At 41.4% G+C, this 22,426-nt stretch overlaps 1 protein-coding gene across 3 annotated transcripts in view; it reads right to left on the minus strand.

The window, feature by feature from the left end:
• The window catches only part of LOC134586619 (kyphoscoliosis peptidase-like), a 54,325-nt gene that overhangs the window by 23,552 nt on the left and 8,347 nt on the right, over positions 1–22,426 (minus strand). Inside the window, exons 2-7 of one of the 3 annotated variants that reach the window (XM_063442254.1) lie at positions 13,306–13,359; positions 13,145–13,210; positions 12,956–13,024; positions 11,810–11,875; positions 9,475–9,513; positions 3,968–4,036 (exon numbers count right to left, since the gene is read on the minus strand). In XM_063442254.1, coding sequence (XP_063298324.1) covers positions 3,968–4,036; positions 9,475–9,513; positions 11,810–11,875; positions 12,956–13,024; positions 13,145–13,210; positions 13,306–13,359 — 363 coding nt within the window. Of the gene's footprint in view, positions 1–3,967; positions 4,037–9,474; positions 9,514–11,809; positions 11,876–12,955; positions 13,025–13,144; positions 13,214–13,305; positions 13,360–22,426 lie in introns of all 3 variants that reach the window. The other 2 variants (XM_063442253.1, XM_063442252.1) reach the window with 2 other exon arrangements.

The raw sequence follows: 22,426 nt of genomic DNA on the forward strand, positions 1-22,426 counted from the left end.
CGGCCACTGTAAGGCCTGCCAGTACATTTTACCAACTAAATCAGTGACCTCCACCCAAACACGTATCAGTGTTGTCACGAACGCCCTGGTAAACTGTGGCACTACCCGACTGATATACCTGATTACATGTAGCTGTGGGATCCAGTACATTGGAAAAACCTTCCAACAGTTTAGACGGAGGGTCCTGCAGCACATTAATTCCATCAAAAATACTGTTACTCCAACTACAGTAGCACGACACATCAACAATTTTCACAATGGCATCGGTGACAATCTAAGGTTCCAGGCCATTGAAAAATTAATGCCCAACCCAAGAAAAGGTGATTTTAACAAAATCCTACTACAAAAAGAATCACAGTGGATTTTCACCTTCAAAACCTTAGCTCCCCATGGCCTAAACGAAGACTTCAACTACACCCCCTTTATTCATCAGTAATTTGGGGTGATGCAGCACCAATAATCTTTTTTCCCCCCACTTCTTGGTTCTCCTCGAAAATGTTGGGGTCTCTTGTAACGGTATCCCTATATACCCTACACGGCTAAACACGCGCCATTAACCATATGGCCCGACATTATCCCCAACATCTCAAAGTTGAAAAGAAGAACCCCACCTTTTCAATAATTAAATACACTCTTTGAAAATTATAAACTGAAAATTCAAAAAACTGAAAATTCATCCTTTGACAATCTCATCGTACTACCTAGCATGAGGTTAAAATAAATAAAATTTGTCACAGTAGGATAACACCATGGACCGGCATTACCCCTATAAATTTCAGGAAGATAACTACCTTTGATCGCTATTAGACCGCTGTATCAAAAGCTCATACTCTGCAACTTTATTGTATCACCCACCATGGCGATACAATATGCCTAAATATGACATCCCCAAGTGGTGATGCTGAATTCATTAGTCACCACTTATCACCCTAAAAGGATTATACTGCATAAATTGCAATAATATTTTCCGGTAAGGCTTCAACCTTAAAGACTAGCAAGTAAATTAATACCAGAAGAATTAGGTGCACATGTGTGTAACTAAAACACAGTGACTTCTTCACACTGTTGACCTTAGCGAGCCACCGTAGCACCTAAGTGCATGGCAGCCGAAAATCCGACCAATCAGCTGCCAGAGCGGTATTTTTAAACTCTACCACTGGAGGGAGACAGTTCCCCCTGACGAGCCGCTAAACACGGCGAAACGCGCGTCGGGTTTACACCGACATAACTTTCAGACCGTTAACTGCTTTCCGTCAACCTCGAAAAAAGTTTTCACTCCTCCAGAGACCTTATGATCGGTCTCCAGAACCCGGCATATTGGAATCGGGCTCTATTACCGCACAGCAGCAAACATAGCTGAACTGACCGATCCTGTTAATAAGAGGACACGACTGATACACTTATTTTGGGGATCTGACACCTTGACACTATTCAATCGGAAAGCAATCTATATGCCGATTTGGGTATATAGTCATGCAAACTATCTCACAGTGTACATAACTCTCTCTTTTTCTATCAACTATTGTGCCGTTTCCCTGGCACTCTCTTTACTATTACCAGTGCCCAAGAAGGCACTTTTCCTTTTTCGGGTTTTTCCTATTATTGATTGTCTAGCACGTGAATCAGACCTGTTATTCTAACTACTGCTACAAATTGCAAGCATAGTGGACTGACACACTGGACCTCCAGTGAACTCAAACAACTTGCAAATTCACATCACGGTTTCGCTTCACTTCCAATGTTGGGTATCAGGACACTATTAGGCTGTGCACCGTAGCGACAGACCCGTTACTATTAATACTACTACTACTTTTTACCGCAATCTGTCGGACACGGATCCATGCTTATACCTGTATACATACCAACATTTGACACTATCATGTCAACAAAGCAAATCCATGAACAGTACCGCTGCTAATATCCTGTCAAATTACTAGCATTATCAGATGCCACATAGGAATAACAGGGTACATAACAAACGTGTTACGTCCCACTGGGGTCTGTCATTGGTCCAAACCGTTACTTGTATATCCCTCTACACTGGATACTATTGTATCAACCAGGCAGGCTGACCAGATCTGACACCTACTCTGGAGCGACCCCTACTGGTAACTAACCACGCACTGGATTTTGAGTCAGTATATGGATTTATACCATAGTGACAGACTCGTTACACCCCACGTGTATCTGTCAGACACTGGTTTGAACCGATATTGATATATAGATATCCACAAATATATATTTTTGGGTCACTCTGGTGGGATTGCCAGCTACTGGCTCTGGAGCGACCCCTAGTGGTCAACCACTATTAGTACACGAGATTTAAGTTTGCTCTTCTAGGCACTGCAATTTCTGCTTTACCTAGCTTCGCTTACCCCCTCCCCCTTTTCCCTACTCCTCACTCGCCCTCCCCTCTCTATTGCCACTGACCTAAATTGTGGATCAATATATGGGCTAGGATAGGATGGTTTTTATTACTATTTGTCTACTCTCCATAGACTATCTCTATACGTCTGGCACTATGTTACTTTGGTATTTATACTAACATAGTACCAACCCCCTTACCCACACGCTTTGCTCTGTCTCTTGCTAGTAGGTCTGGCTGTCAACCACGAGCTAACCAGTACCTACTACTACTCAGAACCAGCGTTCATTTATGTTACCCTATTAAAGCATGATCTTGTTATACCTTTTGGGACAAGACACTAGACCTGTTCTATATTTCTTTTGATACGAATATCCCTCTATCAGGTTCCCCGCTAAGGACAGTTTTTCTCTCTCTTTGTACTTTACACTTTGAGGGTTACCCCCTCCCTGTCCGGTCACATTTGACAACGTTATGGGCCAATCCTTCTCTCAGACTTGAGCATTCTGTTTCAAACTAATTGTGGTTCATCTGAATTTTGGGTGATCGGCAGGTTGTCTGAATTCCAAATCTTCAAAACGCCATATGGGCATATCATGAAACAGCCGAAGCAGTAAATGAACAACAGTTTTGTTTGTTTCGTGATTCAGAGTTCCAGCCATGGCGCCACAAATCGAGATGATTGATGGTTAGGGTACCGTAACTAAATGTTGATTTTATACACAGATCAAGTGAGAAATGATATGTGAATATAACATATATATATTTGTTTACCATTCCTCCTTTTTTTTCTCTCTATCTCTCACTTAACCTGTGAACCAAATCTTGGAAAAATGCACCTGTCAGTGACCTGCAAAATACATGTATGATATTTATATTATGTACATATTTTACAGTACACTGGCCAATTTTCATGCCATTTTGTTTAATCTGAAGCATTTTTCCTGAAACTATTTCATGGATGAAAGTTGCCCCTGAACTAAAATGCCACATGAACACATTTCGGTCCACATGAACAAAAAAAAAAAAAATGTTTCAGACAAATTTATTAGGTTGTACCGAATTTTTTTTTATATCGATTGCCCATAGATCTATGGGTTTCATATGCAAAAAAGACATTCATGTATACCTGTTTGTCGAGGTTTAAAAGTTGCTTGCTCTCTCCTTTCTCTATTATTGTCTAAATGTTTTAAATACACATTATAAAAGCAAACAAGAAAGAGTTCGGTAGATGTGTTGCTGGCAGAACCTTTGGCATCATCTTCAACCCATTTCTACTCTGTTCCTCCTAACTGTATTTAACATGCATACATTGACACTGCCGGTGTCATACAAAATGTACAACAACAAAAAAAAATTAAAGAAAAAAACGAGATTGTGCGGCATGGCCTGGTTTGATCCCAAGTATCTCCATGAATAGCAGCTCAATCCAAGAGAATTCAATTACACAAACTTGCTAGAATATATTAATAATGCAGACGATAAACAATATTAAATGCACTTTCTTGGTAGTTATTCATCAATGTCTGCATAAAGGCATAACGTTTGTTGTTATCACTAAAGAAATATTCAGTAGTAAATTGCGCTAAGCAGGTTCCTTACTGAAGGTCCGAGCATAAATGTCCTTTCTTTTCTTTTTCTCCTGAAGGTGATTGTTGTTATCATATTGTCCTGAAAAAAAACACGATTAACATTTTTTTAATGTGAATTTTCAGATGAGAAGATGTAACTACAAGTCCAAAAAATTATTGGCCACCTTTTGCAGCACACTCTTTTGATGTCCTGATGTTTATTGGTGTTATTTGCAAACAATTTTATTGAGGCTGTCAGTCGCAGTCGAAAAAAGCATGTTACAGCGTGTTAGTGAGAAGATTCGTTAGACACAACGAGGATGCCAAAGGCTCATTTTAACTGCTAACATTCCAAACCCCTTCCCTTGCTCTTGTAGGATCGAAAATTGAGTATCGATCATGTACTAGGTGTCTTATGCCGTCATGTCTGTTTATTGGGTGTCTTCTCATGGTTCATTAATAATTCTTGTGTTCTATGGTTCTATTTTGATTTTTGGATTATGATTGTTGGTCAAGTGTGCCTACCTGGTCTGCATTAAAATAGCATTAATATGTACCAACAGTTACACAAGGATAAATTAAATCAGAATATGGAATAAGAGACAAACTTCATCAAAAATCCATCTATTTCAATTCTGGTACAAAAACACCAGAGTCCTTGTCACATCACCCTATCTACTATCTTAACATTAGAATCTAATTAATAAAATGAATGTAGCTCTCAACTTGAAATTACAAGTAGGATAGAACCAGAGTCATGCACCGAAACTCTGATAAATATGACAATTTATATCTACTGATTTATAAAGACTTCTTCCTTCTTTCATGACCAGCATTACCATCTATGTCTGTATGACTTGAATACAAAAAACAAACAATATCAGATATCAATGATATGTTACTGGCACTTTCCCACCAGAATCTGCACTTTTCCAAATGCTATTTTAGCGGATTACATTTAGTTTTTACTTCTCACTAAGACTAATGTGATATTCCATACTTTATTATTGGAAGCTGTAGAAATACACCCACAGAATTGCAAAAAAACTAAATCTAATGGTAGGCAGATGTAAGGAGTAAGGCTTGCTTGATGGGGCTGTATTCCTGAAATTTCTCTTAATGTATGCTAGTTTTCTAACTAGGTAACCAACAACATTGTAAACACGCTATATGCGTGCACTCTGTCTGGATTTATTAAGTTCTGTCCCATATAACTACTCCTTTTCTAATTATAGCGGCTTGAAAGCCTCTCCTCTTTATCTTCTTCAATATGGCTTCTTTTATTTACCCAGAGACATAATAACCTAACTATTGCTAAAATCAAAAGTCAATGACACCCAGATATACCTCTCCTTCCTTTAACTTTTCCTTATTGTGTCTCGAACTGGATGACCCCATCCCTAAAACAAAGTCAAAATTGGGTTTCTTCTTATACCTCAGCAAACCTTCTCTTCGAAGAAATAAAGAACGGGGTGAATATGATCTACCAGAAGGTGCAATCAAGCATTTGTTCATGAGCTCATTAGTAGACCTTTCTGATTTCTGCCCTCTGACCCCTCCCTACTTTTATTGATATCAAGTTCAACTCAAATGTTTTTTTTTGTTTGAATAGCCATTCCCTCATCTCTGTGCTTAGATGCATATCCCCCTCCTTCAGTTTTATTGCAGGTCTATCTTACCCTTACAAATCTTTCTTCCACAGCCTGATTTCCAATCTTTCCATCCCCAATACTGAGGCAAGAAAGTCTGATAACCGCCCTTCCCTCACCTCACCTCACCACCCCACCTCAAGCTCATTATTGCATTTATAGATTGTCTGTCACACCCACATTTTAGATAAGCAGGAATTGCAGGTGAACACACTGCCTCTTATCAGTACACTCCTGCACTTTCTTAACCTCTAAAACGTAATCTTTATCCTTGCTAAAGGAACTTCCAGCATAACCGTAAACTAATCTGGAAACAACAATAAATGCCCTAAAAAATGTCCTGCATTTGGGATTATGGTTAACTATTTGCTTGATGCTGGCACTTGCAGCCATTAGATATTGCTGCCCTGTCGCTAGTAATATACACTCTGTGTCCCCATGCTTCACTTTAACCCCTTAAGGACCAAACTTCTGGAATAAAAGGGAATCATGACGTGTCACACACGTCGTGTGTCTTTAAGGGGTTAAAGAACAGCGGGTGAATATCTGTTCACCCCACATGCCCCCATGGCAGGGCTTTACATAAGATGATGAAATGGCGAGAACATAGTGTCCTCCCCGTGTTCCCACTGTGCCAGTAAGTCTATATTCCTGTATTAAAAACCCCACCATCTGTCTTAAATAAGACAATGAAATGAGAGGGGGCATAGTGTCCTCTCCATGCCCCCACTGTGGCATAAGTCTATATCCCTGCAAAATTATCAGTAGATTTCTGAAATCGTGTTTTCAGCCCTTAAAAAGGCCCAATTAAAACCATGAAGTCCTGCTGGCCACTGGTGAGGACACAGTGGAAACAGTATGTTTCTGCTACATTATTATTTGAAAGGAGCCCCAGCATGGCCAGCAACTTCATGAATAACCTTCACAGTGCTGCAGAGGTATCCAGTTGAGTCAATTTTAGTTTTTCTGAAATACTTTTGACCAATCTGAACAGACACCCCCCACTGAACTGAACAAAAATAATATTATTTATATTATGTATATACACTGCTCAGAAACATAAAGGGGACACTTAAACAACACAATGTAACTCCAAGTCAATCCCACTTCTGTGAAATCAAACTGTCCACTTAGGAAGCAACACTGAGTGACAATCAGTTTCACATGCTGTTGTGCAAATGGGATAGACAACAGGTGGAAATTATAGGCAATTAGCAAGACACACCCAATAAAGGAGTGGTTCTGCAGGTGGTGTCCACAGACCACTTCAGTTCCTATGCTTCCTGGCTGATGTTTTGGTCACTTTTGAATGCTGGCGGTGCTTTCACACTAGTGGTAGCATGAGATGGAGTCTACAACCCACACAAGTGGCTCAGGTAGTGCAGCTAATCCAGGTTGGCACATCAATGCGAGCTGGGGCAAGAAGGTTTGCTAGGTTTGCTATGTCTGTCAGCGTAGTGTCCAGAGCATGGAGGCGCTACCAGGAGACAGGCCAGTACATCAGGAGATGTGGAGTAGGCCGTAGGAGGGCAACAACCCAGCAGCAAGACCGCTACCTCTGCCTTTGTGCAAGGAGGAACAGGAGGAGCACTGCCAGAGCCCTACAAAATGACCTCCAGCAGGTTTTGATTTCCATTTTTTAATTTTTTGTGTTATTTTGTTGTCAGCACATTCAACTATGTAAAGAACAAAGTATTTCAGATGAACATTTAATTCATTCAGATCTATGATGTGTTATTTTTGTGTTCCCTTTATTTTTTTGAGCAGTGTATTTTGCACTGACTGGCCTATTTTCACACCTTTTGGTTTGTCTGATTCGTTTTCCTGAATGTTTCTTCATTAGTGAAATCCAGCCGAACCGCCATATGAATAAAACATTTCAATAATCTCCCCAATAGTGGAGAGTAGTGAAAGGGGAGCGCAACACAAATAAAATAGTAGTGAAAAAGGCTAAAAAAAAAAAGCTTATCTTTATTGAGTACTAATTAAAAGGACAGAGATGTAGCCAGCGTAAAGTGATTAACCAATTGCGTGTGAGGACTACAGAGGAAAAAAGAGTAAAAAGATTAAATGTATCCATCTACACGAAGGTGCGTGGTAAATAAAGGAGGTAATGGTACATCAAGTGATTCGCTCATATAGCTTCTTCCAGACAGCCCCAAATCACACCGAGCTAATGTATGAAGTACTGGTAGGAATATTCCCATCACTCATTACCAAACTGCAGGAAAAGGCTGTAAGCATAAATGCTAAAGGCAATGTGGGTGGTAACCACTGTGATAGTACGAGTACTGATGTCTATCAGACGTAAATCAGTCCAAATTGCTGTCCTAAATGGGAAATGCCTATAGAGACCTTAATTACCTCAGCAACGCGCAAGGCTAGTGCCCACCTGCACAGGCTATCCCTCAGACTGCAAGTAAAATAGACCTTAAACTAAAGTCCCCATAGTGCTACCCTTAAAGTGTCAAACAAAAAAGTGACAAGTGTCCGACGGGTGTCTCTACAGGCATTTATTTACTTGTTATATTTACTTACTTTAGGGTTACCCACTGTAAGGGAATTCAACATAGGGGACTTCTCAGGAGGTGGGTCTCAGTGTTATCCCCTACCACTCCCCTGGGTGGGGAATGAGCATTGTATCCCCTCTCCATCTGATAGAACCGCCATATGGCCGAAATTCAGCCCCAAAATATATATATTTTCTTTCTGCAAAAGTGATTTGGTCAAAACTATTTTTTCCACCCTGTATGAGTTTAGTCTTTATCTTCCATATTGATTACCGGAACCTGCTCTTCATAGTTCTTACATGTCCTTGTCAAGCTCAATCATTTGATAATCCTTACACTAGTTACATCTTTGAGGATTTGATTTAAAGCAAATGTGTGCTCAAATCAAATCAAATCAACTAGTGTAATCCATCTCAGCCTCTTCTCAAAACCAACATCAATCCAGATCTGGGAGGGGCACTGTAAAGATTTTTCACACAGAATACCTAAAAGCCTAAAGCCAGCATGGACTCTACAACACTTCTAAACCCGTCCTGTGACATCTGGCACCAATATATTAACAGCACATCCTTTAAGTCCTGCAACCTGAGAGGTGGGGCCTCCATAGATCAGATCTGTTGTTCCAGCACATCCTATAGATGTTCAGTCAGATTGAGATCAAAGAATTTGGAGGCCAAGGCAACACCTCAAACTTATATTTCACGAACCATTCCTGAATTTTTTTTGAAGTGTGGCAGGGTGTATTATCCTGCTGAAAGAGGCCACTACAATCAGGCAATGACATTGCCATGAAGAGGTGTACATGGTCTGCAACAATCTCTAGGTAGGCGGTACATGTCAAAGTAACATGCACATAAATGCCAGGACCCAATATTTTTTAGCAGAATATTGCCCAGAGTTTAACACTGCCTCTGGCAGCCTGCTTTCTTTCCATAATGCATCCTGCTGCCATCTCTTCCCCATTTGAGCAACAAACACGCACCCGGCCATTCGCCTTATCTAAAAGAAATCATGATTAAGTGGCAACCTTTTTCCACTGTTCCATGGTCCAATTCTGATGCTCACATCCCAAATAAAGGAATTTTTGATGGTGGACAGAGGTAGTCATGGGTACTTTGACCGGTGTGCAGCTATGCAGTTCCATATGTAGCAAACTGTGATGTATTCTTTTTTTCTGTCCCCTTTCTATCATGGCCAGAAGTTTCTCAGTGAGCTACACTAGTTCTTCTGTGTAATTGGACCAGACGGGCTACCCTTTACTCCCCACATGCATCAATGAGCCTTGGGCATCCATGACCTTGACACAGGTTCACCGGTTGTCCTTCCTTGCACCCCTTTTGGCAGGTATAGCAAATAATATATGTTAAGTGATTACTCACCATTCTTCACATTGTTACTCTCTTCGTCATTCTGGAAGCCTGGAAAAAGAAACATGACAAACATAAAGATTCATAAACAGGGAACACTAGTGGATTCAGACCCAGATTGCTACCTTTCTGTGCTCCTTGGATTCCAGGCCAAGAATGAATGTCTACTAGGCCCCGCTTCCTTTATCCAGTAAGGATAGTAGCAATGCCCAAGCTGGCCAGTGCTATGCCAGCAGCACATGCTATGTATAAAGATGGTGGTTAAGGAGAAGACTTGGTGGTGTGACACATAAGTGTGCCTGCCACAACACTCCGGTATCCCTGAGAAAGTCCTGCCAAATGCTTGGTATCGTCTTTATGGCACACAGTTTGTTCCATTGGCCTAATACTAAAGCAGGCATGCTGAGTTAAACATGTGCCAATGTTTATTTTGTTTAATCCTGACTTTTTATACCAGTTAGTGATACCTGATTTACTTCAGACAGGTATTTCCTTTACGTTTGTTGCAATGATACAATACTCGTTCCTGCACAGAGATTCCATAATACGTATATGAAAGAGTAATGCTCTCCATAAGCCATCATTAGAACATAGTACAGGTTTGGTTGAGAGAAGGTTGATTTAGCAGCGTTTGATGCAGCTTAGTGTGTTTCAGTACCATTGGGCACTTTCTTATAAGAGTTAATGCCCTGCAAGGACGCTGGGGTTACATTACAGTAAACTTGAGCATCAAGCAGCTGAAACACTGCACCCAGCAGAGTAGGGTGATTGCTCGGTGGGGAGGGAGAGCAGCGATGGAGAGCAAAGTAGTACGGGGTGGCTGAGGAGCACAGTGTAAAGGTTCAGCCCCAGACAACTGTGACCCACTGGGAGATTTCCTGGTCCTGAGTGAGTGGACTTCAACTCACGTAGAAATCCAAATCTCATGACACTTAGCCAGCAATCACCCATGGTTGTGAGCTCAGAGCTGAGTTAGGAACAAGTCAAAATTGTGCCATTGAGTCATTGTCATAGACATTCCTGTCACTGACAAATTCTCTGCAGTTTTTTCATTAAACCCTGAATTATAGTGAATTAAAAACCGAAGTGCAAAAAAAAAAAAAAAAAAAAAGGGAAAAAAGTGCCGAAACTGAAAAGATTTCTAAATCGATTTATAGTAACAGATTGGCTATTTTAACTAACATTTTTAAAATCAGTGTTTAGTGAATATACCCTACATTGTTTAAGATTAAAACATAAAAGTACGTCTAAAATAAAATGTGTATGAATATGTTTGTGTTATTTGTTGGAAAAAAATCATACAAATAAATTATGAAATCAAAAGATAGGGGAGTATAGGGATGGGGCAAAAGGGAATAGGGGGTCGTTTAGTTTGTATGATCTTGGCATTTTGACTGCAGTTACTCATTACCCAGCCAGACTTTAGGTACAGATGGATGTGCTATTCATATAGTTCTGTTTATAAGCAGTTCACCAATAACTGTTTGCAATGGCCTCTTGAATTGTTATCATATTCCCTCAAAGATGTATTTTTTTCTAGCACAAATAAATCGCAAAATGAAACATAGAAACATAGAAACATAGAATGTGACGGCAGATAAGAACCATTCGGCCCATCTAGTCTGCCCAGTTTTCTAAATACTTTCATTAGTCCCTGGCCTTATCTTATAGTTAGGATAGCCTTATGCCTATCCCACGCATGCTTAAACTCCTTTACTGTGTTTACCTCTACCACTTCAGATGGAAGGCTATTCCATGCATCCACTACCCTCTCAGTAAAGTAATACTTCCTGATATTATTTTTAAATGTTTGTCCCTCTAATTTAAGACTATGTCCTCTTGTTGTGGTAGTTTTTCATCTTTTAAATATAGTTTCCTCCTTTACTGTGTTGATTCCCTTTATGTATTTAAATGTTTCTATCATATCCCCCCTGTCTCGTCTTTCCTCCAAGCTATACATGTTAAGATCCTTTAACCTTTCCTGGTAAGATGTGCAACTATAATCTTCTGTTTCTTTTTATAAAAATTGCAGCCGTATCTCTGCATTTTCTGTCTAATAATACCAGTCAGCATCGGCAGAGGACCGAGAACAAATGACTGGTCTTACCATTGACTTGTAAACATATGTAATTTTCTATATTCGTCACAGAATGCTCTATAATATCTTTCTGTCCTCTGCCGCTGCTGACTGATATTATAAAAAATTAAATGACAGCAGTCTGCAACATGGAAAAAAGGGAGAATATAATCCTTTATCCCTCAAATAATATACATATCTCCAGTTACGGTTAAGTTGATTACTGACTAGCTATACAAATATTTAAATATATCCTTTTTATAACCATACCTTTATTGATGACTGGAAACTTTATGTCTTTGTCCTTTGGAACTATACTGGCAGCTTCTTGATTGCCTGTATTAGATATTGTGTAATTAAAACATAACGAATATGATAACCGCACCCGTGGTGTTACATCATCTTAGTACTTTCTGTTTCTGGTTTAACCCCATAAGGACACATGACATGTGTGACATGTCATGATTCCCTTTTATTCCAAAAGTTTGGTCCTTAAGGGGTTAACAAACTGAGATTTGTTTGTAACCTGAAAATAAAATGACAGATTGTTTGCCTGTTGGGTCAGACTCGATTGCTGTCTGACCGACTGCCGCGGAAAGAGACACTAAAGTCACCCATACCAATTCATCTTCCTGGCAGACAATAGAGACACCTGCACTGCACTGACTGAGTAAAACTCGGTCATGTGACTCAGAAGTAAAAAGAAAAGCATTGAATACAATGCTTTCCTATAAGGATGCTTGAACGCATGCACTTCAAGTCCCTAATGCTCCTCTATGAAGAGCATTGGACTAGATCAGGGGTTCCCAACTCAGTCCTCAGGTACCTGTTGTGTCTAAAGTGTTTTTTTCTTTTTATAAAAACACCTTAGACACAACAGGGCAATCCTTAAATCCTGGACTTTTAAGGGGTACTTGAGGATTGGGTTGGGAACCACTGGACTAGATGATCGCTGGAGGTGGCCATTCCTCCTCGATCACATTGCTGGAGGTGGACAGTGAGCAGTGCGAGGGTGCATGGTTCTGGGTGCTGGGTAAAGGTAAGTACAAATTTATTTTATTAATTTTTATTGCAAACCAGGGGGGGACCTGTATAGTAGTAGGACAGGAGCACTATAGCTCTTGTCCTACTACTATAACAAACACAGGTTTGTTACGCCATTGTGCTCCTTTAACCTAACTAGTCTGCTGATGCAGGATCAAAAATAGCAATCATAGCATAACCCTGCCAGTAGCTAATAACAGCATCAGGAAGCCCTGTCCAGATGTTTGCTCTCTCCCCTGTAGTTCCACGACACACAGGCTGGCCCCACTACCTACATTCTATAGTAAATGACTGTGCTGGTAAAAAGTATGTGAAATAAAAACAGCATTAATGATTTATTTTGATAAATTCTCCCTTCTTTTTCTTTCGTACCTTTGTTGCGAAATGATAATTTTAGGCTATTACGTTTTGGCTTGATCTGGGCATCTCCTGTGTGACCTGCTGAAGATATGATTTGATATTAGTAAGTACTTTTGCTGGTGAAAATAACTTGCAAGAAACAATGCTTTTAAAGGATTTATCATGGTGAATTCTCTATTCTTTATTCTTTTTTTTTCGTACCTTTGTTACGAATTGATAACTTCTTGCTGCTGAGCTTTTGTTGAGTCTGGGCCTTGCCTGCGTGAGCTGCTGAAGATATGATATGACTGTTGGGTTAGTAACAGTGTATCCTGTTTTGGGGAAGGATATTTGCTTTGTGCAGATTATAACCGATAACTCACATGTATCTTGGCGACCTTTTTCCAAATCATTTTCTTTGTCATCTTCTTTGAGGCCTGAAGAAGAACAGGAGATTATGGAAATTTAGATAAGAATGTAGAGCAATGCAGACGGGCATCACTAATTCGCCAATCTTCAACTATTCAAAGCATAATAGAAAAACAAAATGCAATGTTTTGGCAAATTTTTGTAAGATATAGGAGAAAATCCACTGAATGCATACTTACTTGAATTAAACAAAGTCAACAAAGCCCAGAAAGCCCTTAATAGATAAATAAACAAAAATGCAAAAAGAAGTAGTAATCCATACCTCTACCAGGGTTATATAGTATGAATTGTTGTAAATGCAAAATGACATTAAAGTGTATTTCAAACTATAAATCAAAATAGTTTAATTTAAATAATTCTCTATTTCAGATAAGTATTCAGTTCGGCTTTTTGGCTTTCAATTTAGAAATCACTTTGAATTCCCCAAAATTCACACTTCAGAGAATAACCCCAAGAGAATAAAATTAAAAATAAATAAATAAAAGTAATCTGGAAGAAATGAACAGATAAGGCTTAAACACTCAGGACCAGGTGCAATGTCGTTCTGCCACATTTCCTCTTACCAATAGGTGTCGGTAAGGTTTACAATGGTTTCCCTAACCTTGACTTGAAAGAAATAAAATAACATTTATTTCCACATACCCAAGTCAAGTAATGCAAGTCCTAATTACCCTCCAGAAAACAATCAAAACCTGACAGACAAACAAAGTAATGGCAACAATAGAATAAAAACAAAACCTAATTCACAGCAGGGAAAAATTAATTTCAGTAAAGCGGAGATGAGTTTGTGGAATGTTGTTAAAAAAACACTATATAGTGTTTTTTTTTTTTTATAAGTATTTCAGTGTTATAAATGAAGCAGACGTTTTCTAAGGGTTACCTTGGGATACATAGGTGATTTTGAATTTATAGAAAATAAAAATTCCTCTAGAGTGTGTAATTAGTCTGTTACTTCAGCTAAAAGAACATGTTTAAATCCCTTATTACAGAGTGCGACTGATGCCGTGCAATACAGGATTCATTATAGGGAAGAATTGAAACATATATTATTTTTTTTATAAAGTTAGGTTTGGGGAGCTGGGGGGACTTTAGGACCTTTCCCTTAAATATTATTATTATTATTATTATTATTATAGCCCATATCCACTGACAATGTATGAGGATAGGGAGGACTTCCCATTATATATTTAAAAGTCCCCTAATCAATGCCCCCAGTTATTTCAGAGGCCCTATCCCCATGGATCTTTGGCTGCACAGTAGCTAGTTTTACATTTTTAGTACATATGTCTCCATCTGCCACATTGGGTGTAGGGAAATTTAAAACATACATTAAAGAAATATGGTGGTCTTATTGACACCCCCCATTGGCTTTTACTTATTTATTTATTTTACTTTTTTACTGTAGTGGGTGGCTAGCAAGCTTTGGCCACTGCTAACCTTCGAATTGCTGAAAAATTGCTGAGGTTTTTTTTAACAATTTGCTCGCTGGCTGACAGCACTACCAGCAGGCAAGTAGTACTTAAAATTATTGTTCCATTGCATGAAAGCAAGTGAATGATAACTTGCGAATGCTCATCCTGACGGATGCATTCGGCCCCCAAATTTTATTAAAATCGGAGCTTTGTGAACATCTGGACATTTGCTGCGGATTTGCTCGGGCAAGCCCAGTTGGAATTCGGTCATTGCTTAGTGAATGACCCCAAGAGACAGTTTGATTCTCTCTCCTCACTGCCTTTCTACAAAAATAGGAGCTGCTGGTACTGCAAATTCCACTAATCTAAGGAAAGGATGAGACATATACAGTGGTAATCAAAATTATTCAACCGCTATTGAAAATCAAATTTTTTTGTCAAAATGTACAGCTGTTTGCAATGAACAACCAAAGAAAAGCAATTGATTTGGCTCAACACAACAAATGCTTCAGGTGGTTTTCCCAAATTCAACAAAAATGCAACTTATAATGACTTCTCCAGTCTCAAAATTATTCAACCCCTTCATAGCAAGCATCTTTAGTACTTAGTAGAGCACACTTTTGCTGTTATGACCTGCTGCAAATAACATGCATAGCCAGACACCATCTTTTGGCAGCGTTCCTGAGGAATCTTAGCCCACTGTTCATGAGCAATGGACTCCACTTAGTAATATTCTTGGGTTTGTGTGTTGCAACCGCCTTCTTTAAATCCCACCAAAGATTTTCTATAGGGTCAGGTGACTGCGATAGCCACTGTAGAATATTCCAGGACTTCTTCTGCAATCAAGCCTTGTTGGAATTTGAGGTATGCTTGGGATCATTGCCTTGTTGGAAGACAAAATGATGCCCATGCTTCAGATGGCTGGAAGTTTTATCCTAGGATTTTATGATACTTCAATTAATTAATCCATCTTGCCTTCCACATGCTGTAGGTTTCCAGTGCCAGGAGATGCAAAGTAGCCCCATGGTGTCACCGAGCTTTTCAGCATACGCTTCATTCTTCTTCTTCCAGACATACAGCTGATCCATTGGGCCAAAAATTACCAGTTTTGTTTCATCGTTCTGCAGAACAGAATTCCCAAAACTTCTGTGGCTAATTTATATGATTTTTTAGCATATTGGAGCTGACTTTTCTTGTGCTTTCAGGTCAGTAGTGGTGTACGTCTTGGAAGTCTGTCATGGAAACCTTCTGCGTTTAGTACTCGCCTTACTGTGCTCACTGAAACCTCAGTGCCTCTTTCCACCAAGTCTTGTCGCAGGGCTTTTGTGGTCACTCAAGGGTTCTTCACAACCTGCCTTCTAAGAAATATGGTTGCAGCAATTGATAGCTTCCCTTTTCTGCCCAATCCAGGTAGCGTAACCACCATTCCTTCAACTTTGAACTTGCAAACTATACTTCCAACTGTGTCTCAACAAACCCCTAGCCAGTTCAGGTATTTCAAGTCTTCCAGCTCAAGCACACCTTGTGCAACGAATGAAGCCCTTGATTAGTTACATCAGATGTGCTTGAGGCAACACTTGTTTTGTATATTTGTGCTGTTGTGAGGGATTCTATGCAGGGGGTTGAATAATTTTGAGACTGGAGAAGACATTATAAGTTACATTTTCAGGTAAATTTGGGGAAACCACTTAAATCATTTGTTTCAATTGCTTTAGTTTGCTTTGTCCAATGCAAACAGCTGAACGTCTACATTTTGACAATAAACCTGATTTTCAATGGGGGTTGAATAATTTTGATTACAACTGTATGTCCAGTACTCAGTCATATCATCCAATAATACAATACTACAATTTTTATTGCACAGCGTGACACACCTATCTGCAGTAAAAATAGATTTTAAAATTATTTCATATTTTTGTTATCCATTCAGAACACCTTATTTATTTCCTTATTGGCCTTTAATCTAATTATACACGGTTTAATCAAATAAAAAAATGTTTCTTTTTCAACTTTTGCAGAAAATGGCATGCAATCTATCTGTGTATATGTGAATTCACCATTAATTTACAATATGCTACCTGCATGATTACACATTTGCTACTCCAATAAAAATCCTCAGTCCTTTTATTGATCATTTAGTGACTGTATGCTAACATTTAGACCTACTTCAGCCTATGCCAAGCCTAGAGAGGTTCATGGACTATGAACTGTTGAGAAATCATCTTTGCTAAGGTTCTAATTGTGTCTAGCTGATCGCTCTCAGCCAATGATCTAAGCCCTACTCTGCTGGCGCATTAAAGGCAGGGAGCAAATCCAGGCAACCTCATAAAAGCAGTTAAAACATTCTAAAACAGTTTCACTTCTTACATTGGAGTATGCCAACATTGGAGTATGCCAAGGCACTAGTGGCACCATAATCCCTGTAGCGCAGTGTAGTGTTTATGGTGTTTGGAATGTTCTTTTAGTGTTGTTCGTATAACATGATGTTGTGTCAGCACTTTTTATATGTTATTATTCCCTATCTGGCTCCCAAAGAGAGCTCTGTCATATTTCTACTCTCACTTCTTGGCAGACGTCTCCTGGCCCTGACAGGTCCAACTGGTGGGTCAATTAAGCACTTGCCAGTCACAAAATGTAGTTTAGACACATATTCACACACCATGCAGCTCACAGACAATTTCAATGCAGTTCACAGACACACCTTCACTGTACTACACAGAGACATGCCATGCAAGTCACATATGCCCTCCACTCCATGCAGTTCAGACACTTTCCATGCAATTCATAGTCACTCTCCACTCCATGCAGTACACCGACACCCTCCATGCAATTCACAGACACTCTCCACTCCATGTAGCACACAGGCACCCTCATTGCAATTCACAGACACTATCCACCCCATGTAGTACACATACACACTCCATGTAGTACACAGACACCCTCCATGAAATTCACAGACACACTCCACTCCAGGCAGTTCAGACACTCTCCATGCAATTCATAGTCACTCTCCACTCCATGCAGTACACCGACACCCTCCATGCAATTCACAGACACTCTCCACTCCATGCAGCACACAGGCACCCTCATTGCAATTCACAGACACTCTCCACCCCATGCAGTACACATACACACTCCATGTAGTACACAGACACCCTCCATGAAATTCACAGACATACTCCACTCCATGCAGCTCAACACACACTCCATGCAGTACACACCACACCATGCAGTTCACAAACACCTCATGCAGTTCACAGGCACACTACATGTTTGACATTTTACAGACAAATCTAATGTGGCAAATCAAAGTACCAAGGTAGCAAACAGCCCTTACCACCCTTCTCAGCCAGGCCTCATTCCTTTTCCCTTTCTTTTAATAGACAGGCTGACCCACTCAGCCACCACAGAAGAAGGTTCCTTCCTGTGCTGTGGACCAGGGCCGGCTGAAGCAGTTGCTTCCTCCATTAGCCACAAGGAAGGAAGCATGCGTTCTGGAGCAAGAAGAGGTGGGGTAGATGGAGGAAGCAACTAACTTAGAATTAATTGCTCATGGGACCTTGCCTGGGTGTGCTCTCACCACATGCTCACCTGTGCTGGGGCCCTCGCTGCTCTCCCTCCCCTGATGGGTGACCAAGAGTGGGTCCCTAAACTCTGGTGGGCCCTGGTGCAATTGTACCTGCTACACCTCCTGTAGTTCCACCCATGCTGTGGAAGGTCTGTACCTCTATAGAAACATAGAATGTGACGGCAGATAAGAACCATTCGGCCCATCTAGTCTGCCCAATTTTCTAAATACTTTCATTAGTCCCTGGCCTTATCTTATAGTTAGGATAGCCTTATGCCTATCCCACGCATGCTTAAACTCCTTTACTGTGTTAACCTCTACCACTTCAGCTGGAAGGCTATTCCATGCATCCACTACCCTCTCAGTAAAGTAATACTTCCTGATATTATTTTTAAACCTTTGTCCCTCTAATTTAACACTATGTCCTCTTGTTGTGGTAGTTTTTCTTCTTTTAAATATAGTCTCCTCCTTTACTGTGTTGATTCCCTTTATGTATTTAAATGTTTCTATCATATCCCCCCTGTCTTGTCTTTCCTCCAAGCTATACATGTTAAGATCCTTTAACCTTTCCTGGTAAGTTTTATCCTGCAATCCATGAACCAGTTTAGTAGCCCTTCTCTGAACTCTCTCTAAGGTATCAATATCCTTCTGAAGATATGGTCTCCAGTACTGCGTACAATACTCCAAGTGAGGTCTCACCAGTGTTCTGTACAATGACATGAGCACTTCCCTCTTTCTACTGCTAATACCTCTCCCTATACAACCAAGCATTCTGCTAGCATTCCCTGCTGCTCTATTACATTGTCTGCCTACCTTTAACCCCTTCCTGACCGTGGACGTATCAGGTACGTCTGGCAGAAAACGGTCCATAATGACCTTGGACATACCTGGTACGTCCGCAGCTATTTTGAGCTCTGGAAGCTCTGATAGTATTGCAGTGATGCTCTGCATGTGCTGAGTGCCTTGAGGGGTCCTGGCACTCAGTGCATACATAATAATATATATAAAAATATAAATATAAAATAAATAAAACTATCAATATTAACCCCCCCTTTTCTAAAGGCAGTGAATCATGGGTCTTCTGGGGGTGTCCCTAGCATGCCGCATCATAAGGGGCAGGCTGGGGTCATCCAATCACAGCTTGCCCCATTAGCAATTTCATCCCAAGTGTGTTCCCCATTTCTCTGATTAGTGTGGATCTGCCTCCCTCTCTTCACTTGTGTTTTAGTGAGAGAGGGAGAGAGATCTGTGGTTTAGCTAGAGAGATTTAGGTATTTATAGGTAGGGATTTGTAAAATTTTGAGACCCACAGGCAGTGGTGTATCCTGGTTTTGTGTTGCCCTAGGCAGGACAAAACTCAGGCGCCCCCCCCCCCCCCTCCCCATCCCCACCCAACCCTTCCACGCGCCACCCCCACCCAACCCTTCCACCCTGCCCTGACAAAATACAAACACACACACACATGCACTGACAGAAACACATACTCACTAACAGACACTCATTCACTAACAGGCAAACACACTCACACTCACTAACAGACACACACTAACAGACAGGCACACACTGACAGACAGACACACACACTAACAGACACACACACTAACAGACAGACACACTAACAGACAGACACACACACTAAGAGACAGACACTAAGAGGCAGACACTAACAGACGCACACTAAGAGACGCACACTAAGAGACGCACACTAAGAGACGCACACTAAGAGACGCACACTAACAGACGCACACTAACAGACGCACACTAACAGACGCACACTAACAGACGCACACTAACAGACGCACACTAACAGACAGACACTAACACTAGGAGACAGACACTAAGAGACAGACACTAAGAGACAGACACTAAGAGACAGACACTAAGAGACAGACACTAAGAGACAGACACACACACTAACAGACACACACTAACAGACAGACACACACACTAAGAGACACACACTAAGAGACAGACACACACACTAGCAGACAAACACACTCACTCACATTAACACTCACTTTTTTATTTTATTTATTTAACAACCCCCCCAGCCTCCTTACCTTTAGGAATGCTGGGGGGGGGGTTCTCCCTCTTCCTGGGGCTGTCGGTCGGGCTGCTGGGCTGGCTGTTAGGCGCGGGCGGCACTGGCGAGGGAGCACTTTCCCCTGAGCTCTCTGCTCAGCTCCCTCGCGCGCCGCCAGCAGAGTGAGGCTGGGAGGCGGAGCCAGAATATGACGTCATATTCCGGCTCCCAGCCTCACTCTGCGGGCGGCGCGCGAGGGAGCTGAGCAGAGAGCTCAGGGGAAAGTGCTCCCTCGCCAGTGCCGCCCGCGCCTAACAGCCAGCCCATCCAGCATGTCTGTTAGCCGCAAGGCTAACAAGACATTTGCCCTGGGCGTTTGGGGGCGGCTTTTTTGCCGCCCCCTGGAAAATGCCGCCCAAGGCAAATGCCTTGTTTGCCTCGCGGCTAATACACCCCTGCCCACAGGCTCTTTTCATAATCACTGGCTCTTGCACAGCAGCACTTTTCTGCTGTCTGTGCCTTTTATTTTTAGGGGTTCATTTTTTTGTGATCTTTTTTTCTTTTTTGAGACCCAAAAGCTCTTTTCAGAACGATTAACCCCTGTCCTGCCAGTGATCACTATACAGATCACAGGCTCTTGCACAGCAGCACTTATTTTGCTGTCTGTTAATTTTTTTAGGGGTTAATTTTTTTGTCTTTTTTTTTTGTGACAGGTCACCAAGTAAAGTGATTGTGATCATGTCACATGGGTCACGGAAGTCAACCAGCGCTGAGCAGTCATATGCCACCCTTGCGCTAGAGTCTGACGCGTCTATGTCAGACTCTGACTTTGACCCTGCCAGGTGCTCAGATACATCATCACTAGATACAGTGTATGCTGCTAGTGATGTATCTAGTGATGTTGTATCTGTGCCTGCTAGTCCCCCTGCCAGAAGGAGACGTGCTGCTCCAGCTGGCAGAACTGCGTGGGTAGTGCCTCATCGCCAGAGGCCAGACATCCCATCCTTTACTGCAAATCCTGGCATTAGTTTGGATGTCACAGGACTTAGCCCTCAGCAGTTTATGGAGGTGTTTCTGGGCGATGATGTATTGGGGAACATTGTCGCCCAAACTAATTTATATGCCCATCAATTCGGAGCTACAAATCCTGACTCTTTTTTGGCAAAGCAGCAATGGGCCCCCATCGATGTGCCAGACTTTAAAAGATTCTGGGCATTGACCATGCTGATGGGCATCATAAAGAAGCCCTCCATCCGCTCCTACTGGAGTAGTAGCCCCATCTGCTCTACCCCCATTTACTCCCAATGTATGTCGAGGAAGAGGTATGAAATGATTCTGCATTTCATGCACTTCAGCGACAACAACCTGTGTCCCCCTAGGGAGCATCCCCAGTTTGACAGGCTGTATAAAATCCGCCCCCTGATTACCCACTTTGCTGCCAGGTTTGCAGAGGCTTACACACCTGGAAGTAATATATGTGTGGATGAATCCCTGATGAAGTATAAGGGAAGGCTGGGATTCAAGCAGTATGTTCCTTCCATGCGCTCTAGGTATGGTGTAAAGATGTATAAGCTCTGTGATAGCGAGACTGGGTATACTCAGGCCTTCCGGGTGTACGAGGGAAAGGATAGCCACCTTGACCCTCCAGGTTGCCCAGAACATATGGGAACCAGTGCCAAGATTGTCTGGAACCTGATATTCCCCCTGATGAACAAAGGGTACCCCTTGTATACTGACAATTTTAATACAAGTGTCCCTTTTTTCAAGCTACTGTACTGTTTTGATACAGTAGCTTGTGGCACAATTAAAAAGAACAGCACAGGTTTCCCAGGACAACTTGCACGCACCCGGCTACGAAGGGGGGAGACCTCAGCTCTGCGCCAAGAGGAGCTGTTGGCAGTTAAGTGGCAGTTAAGTACAGAGACAAGAAGGATGTGTACCTTCTTACCACCATCCACACTGAGGGGACTGTGGAGGTCCCTGTACGTGGCAGAGCTGAGAGAACAAGGAAGCCAGTGTGCATCAAGGCCTATAACCGGCATATGGGTGGGGTTGATCTGGCAGATCAGCTG

This window comes from Pelobates fuscus, chromosome 2 (genome assembly GCF_036172605.1).
Source record: "Pelobates fuscus isolate aPelFus1 chromosome 2, aPelFus1.pri, whole genome shotgun sequence".
Classification (NCBI taxonomy): Eukaryota; Metazoa; Chordata; class Amphibia; order Anura; family Pelobatidae; genus Pelobates; species Pelobates fuscus.